At 44.4% G+C, this 4,275-nt stretch overlaps 1 protein-coding gene across 1 annotated transcript in view; it reads left to right on the top strand.

Annotated features, from left to right (window-relative positions):
* The window catches only part of LOC133022810 (protein Tob1-like), a 3,700-nt gene extending 1,476 nt beyond the window's left edge, over nt 1-2,224 (top strand). The window contains exon 2 of the mRNA XM_061089714.1: nt 10-2,224. Within this exon, the coding sequence (XP_060945697.1) occupies nt 223-1,257 (1,035 nt within the window). The 5' untranslated portion in view covers nt 10-222 and the 3' untranslated portion in view covers nt 1,258-2,224. The remainder of the gene's footprint in view (nt 1-9) is intronic.
* Nucleotides 2,225-4,275: the final 2,051 nt, after the last annotated feature.

Here is a 4,275-nt window from a genome sequence, read left to right as displayed (position 1 = left end):
TTGTTGCAGGAAAAAAATAATATCTCACCCCGTGGAAGGACCCCTCTTCTACCAAACCAGCACTTTTGCTTTTAAGCCTGTTTTGTCCCGGTTGCTTTTTGCCTTCCTGCCACGGAGAGCATCTGTGTTGCCAACCACGGATAAACAAAGCAGAACCAGTGGACACACTCAAGGTCAGACACACCTATTCTTCACACACCCGGCAAACTTCAGCAGTTAGCTATGCAGCTTGAAATCCAAGTGGCTCTCAACTTCATCATCTCGTACCTGTACAACAAACTGCCGAGGCGACGGGTCAACATTTTCGGCGAGGAGCTGGAGCGCCAGCTGAAGCAGAAATACGAGGGGCACTGGTACCCTGACAAGCCATACAAGGGCTCCGGATTCAGATGCATTCACGTGGGGGAGAAGGTGGACCCTGTGGTGGAGAAGGCAGCCAAAGAGAGCGGGCTGGACATCGAAGATGTCCGCAACAACCTGCCCCAGGACCTCAGCGTGTGGATTGACCCCTTCGAGGTGTCCTATCAGATCGGGGACAAAGGGCCCGTCAAAGTCTTGTACGTTGACGACAGCAACGAAGGTGCAGCTAGTAGCGTGGGACTTGATCTGGACAAGGAAATCAAGAACAGCTTCAACCCCGATGCACAGGTCTTCATGCCCATCAACGAGCCGGTGAACGGCCCCTCCCCGGGCTCCAGCTCGCCCTCTCCCCCTTTCGGCCACTCGGCAGCAGTCAGCCCCACGTTCATGCCCCGCTCCAATCAGCCCTTAACCTTCACAACAGCCACCTTCGCCGCCACCAAGTTCGGCTCCACTAAGATGAAGAGCAGCGGACGCAACAACAACAACAACGGCGGCGGCGGCGGCGGCAGTACTGCGAACAAAGTGGCACGCGCCTCTCCCACCAATCTGGGCCTGAATGTGAACAGTCTCCTGAAACAGAAAGCCATCTCCACCTCCATGCACTCTCTGTACGGGTTGGGCCTCGGAGCTCAGCAGCAGCATCAGAAGCCCTCGGCCCTGTCGCCCAACGCCAAGGAGTTTGTGTTCCCCAGCCTGCAGGGCCAGGGCAGCCCGAGCGCTCTGTTTCCCGGGGACAGCTCGCTCAGCCTCAGCCCGTTGCAGTACAGCAATGCCTTTGACATGTTTGCGGCCTACGGTGGCCTTAACGACAAGTCCCTCATGGATGGCTTGAATTTCAGCTTGAACAACATGCAGTATTCTAACCAGCAATTCCAGCCAGTTATGGCCAACTAGTACACGTAAAGGTACCACCTAAGCTACTACTTCACACAGAAACGACCAGAGATAATGTGAGGGGAGGAAACAAAACAAAAATGCACATTTAAAAAAGGAAAAGTCTAAAAAAGTGTAAACAAGAACAGAATGTCATGGATAAAAGGAAAAAGTGACTTGTCAGCTGTAAGATCTGTGTTACGAGTCGATAAGAGCTTGAGCCCGAGGGTGATTTACTTTGCCCCCTTGAGTTATACTTTATTTTTTATTTTGTTTTCCTTAAGCGATGAAGCTTGTAGTACAAGATGTCCAAGCTTGGTTACCTAAACTTCAACATGCATCATTGTCATTTCTTTTGCCAACCAAGCACAAAATATTTTTTTTATGTGACTGTTTTAAGATATTAAAAAAAGAAAAAAATATATAAATACACACCACAAGTCATGGCCTCTTTCAGTATTTAAAAATAACTGGACGCTGCCAGTTTTTCAAGAAATTGGCATAAATAAGTGGGATTTCCTGGTCTTTTTTCTAATTGTATAATTTAATTTAGTACAGAGTTTGTAAAATATCAGAGTATCTATTGTTTCTACGACATGGTATTGCATTTATATCTTTTTACTACTCCAGTGATCTGTGATGGCTGCAGCAACTTTATGTTTTCTTTTTTTATTGAAATTATAAAATGAATCATCTTTAAAAAAAAAACATTGACTATTCTAAAGATTGTGTACAGAATATTCCGTAGTGGTGGGATTTAAGAATATTTGCTTTTTTTGGAAAAAAAAACATAAGAGTTGTATTTTCTGTTAAGAGTTTAAAGAATTTTGCTATATTATGGACAAAATGTAATCGTATATTAATTTTGTACCTACATTGTGCAATACTTGATAAAACAAACGGTATAACAAAGTATTCTGAGTCAGTGTCTTACATGTTAAGAGGGACTGATAGTTTATTAAGTTTGTATTAAAACGCTTGAAAATAATTATGCTTCTCCAGTCTGTCATTGGTTGTTGTGGTTTAAGCGATGTCTGAAGGTCTTAGAGGACATTATATCTGAGTATTTAAGGGTTTTCTAACATGTCAGGGCATATCCCCTGAAGTCAGGAGATCAGGTTTTTTCTAAATACACCCACATCCATTTTTAATCACCTGTTTGCCTACATTGAGATATCTTTAGCACCGAGTTCTACACATTACTTTCTTATGTTAATAAGTCTTATGCAGAACTAAAGCCGCAACACATTTAATATCCTCCACCAGTAACCTAGATACATTTGTTCATAGGCGTCACCATGAGCCCTCAGCAACACTTGCTCATGCCATGCAGCCTGCGTTGGTTAACAGTTGCCCTTGGGCCAAGTGTCATTACACATATGGATACAGGGAGTGTGATGGTGTCAGATGCATGACTCGACTGCTCTGCTATATCACATACATTTCAACCAGCACACAGGACAAGACACACAGGCTTAAAGCTTGTACTGCAAGCAGAAGCATTTATAGAAAACTCCTGTTTGATGAAAACACAGATCTGGTTCTGTACCAATAAAATGACATCGTGTTCAGAGGAGTGTGAAAAAACAGAAATTGCTTTTTACTAACTTTCCCTGCATCACCAGCCCATGAAAATGTGCGAGTGACAGGTTAGGCAGACATCTGCTTGTAAGCAATATACTGAATCCCTCCCAGCTCCTGGGTGCTGCTCCTCTGACCTCTGACCTCTTGAGAGGAGACCAGAATAGAAATCCTCCCTGCACGGAGTCAGCAGAGTCATAATTAACTGTAGTAATAAAACCGATCACGCAGTAGTGGAAAACAGTGTTGGAACATGTTCTGGAGTGTGTAACTGAGTGCCAAGCTGGTCACTTACATTTCACCCAGTGTCCTCAAGGATATGGCCTGTTAATGGATAACTATGCAGGGTAGAAGGAGATCCACACATGTAGATGATAAGAGATTACTGTAAAGCACTGGGGTTGGAAAGTAAAACACAGTTAGCTGAGCTGAATTGGTTCAAACTGTGAAGCTAAGTCTGATTCATTAAAATAAACTCTTTCTAAAAGCATTAATTCAAAACTTGACACACACTATTAGCCCTTTACATTGTTGCGTGATAATGATGTAATGATTAATACTAATAATTAGTTTGATAGCAAAGTTGAAAATCCAGATAGGATTTTGTGGTAGCAGACATAACTGTTGAGTCGTAGTTTTTGCTGCATGAGAGTAAAATGCATTTTTTGGACGACCAGCGTCTGAACCTCCAGTGCTGAGGTTCAGACCTGTGTTGTGTTACTGATGAGAGGTTGTTGGACTGTGTCGTGCCAGCGCCGGTTGACTAAAATCACCCTGACCCTGCCGGCATATCATGTTCCCACCAGGGCAGGTTCATCATCGCCCGTCTGTCTGCCTGTCCCCTGATACTCTCTGCGCTCGATGGCCTGTGTAAAGTTCAGTGCGTTTCCGAGGGGTTTATCTCAGCTGCTGTCACCGTTCGTGTGTGTTACAGAGTCTGGTGGGGCTGGGGGTGGGGGGGCGTGTTTTGTTTATCTTGGTCTGTGGCACAGCGCGTGTGCATGTATGATCACCCGGGCGGATGTTTGTGCGGAACAGATGATGGCTTGTGATTTCATTTTCTTCTTTAGTGTGAATGTGAATATTAGTTTTTTCGTTATACGTCGGCCCTGTGACAGACTGCTGACCGGTCATGGCTGTAACCCTCAGCGAATTCGGCCCCACACGCTGTTTACCTCACAACTCGGTACTAGACCATCCAAGATGTGTATTAGAGGCAGAAGAGCAGCTTTCTCTTCATGCAGGTTTTGTTGCTCTGCACAGGCTGAGAATCCAAACAACATATCGGTGGAATCCTTTGTCCTTAATTACTGGATATTTGAATTTTATCCGAATGTATGTTGACATCACCAATTTGCTTTGAAGTAAGTTCAAGGCAAAATGACCCTTACCTACAATACATGTGATACGCTACTTATATTGACTTTTCCTGAAAGCTGGGGTTGGTAATCCTGGAAG

This window comes from Limanda limanda, chromosome 17 (genome assembly GCF_963576545.1).
Source record: "Limanda limanda chromosome 17, fLimLim1.1, whole genome shotgun sequence".
NCBI classification, from domain to species: Eukaryota; Metazoa; Chordata; class Actinopteri; order Pleuronectiformes; family Pleuronectidae; genus Limanda; species Limanda limanda.
Note: the sequence above shows the minus strand (reverse complement) of the source record. Positions and strands in the feature narration are given on the sequence as shown.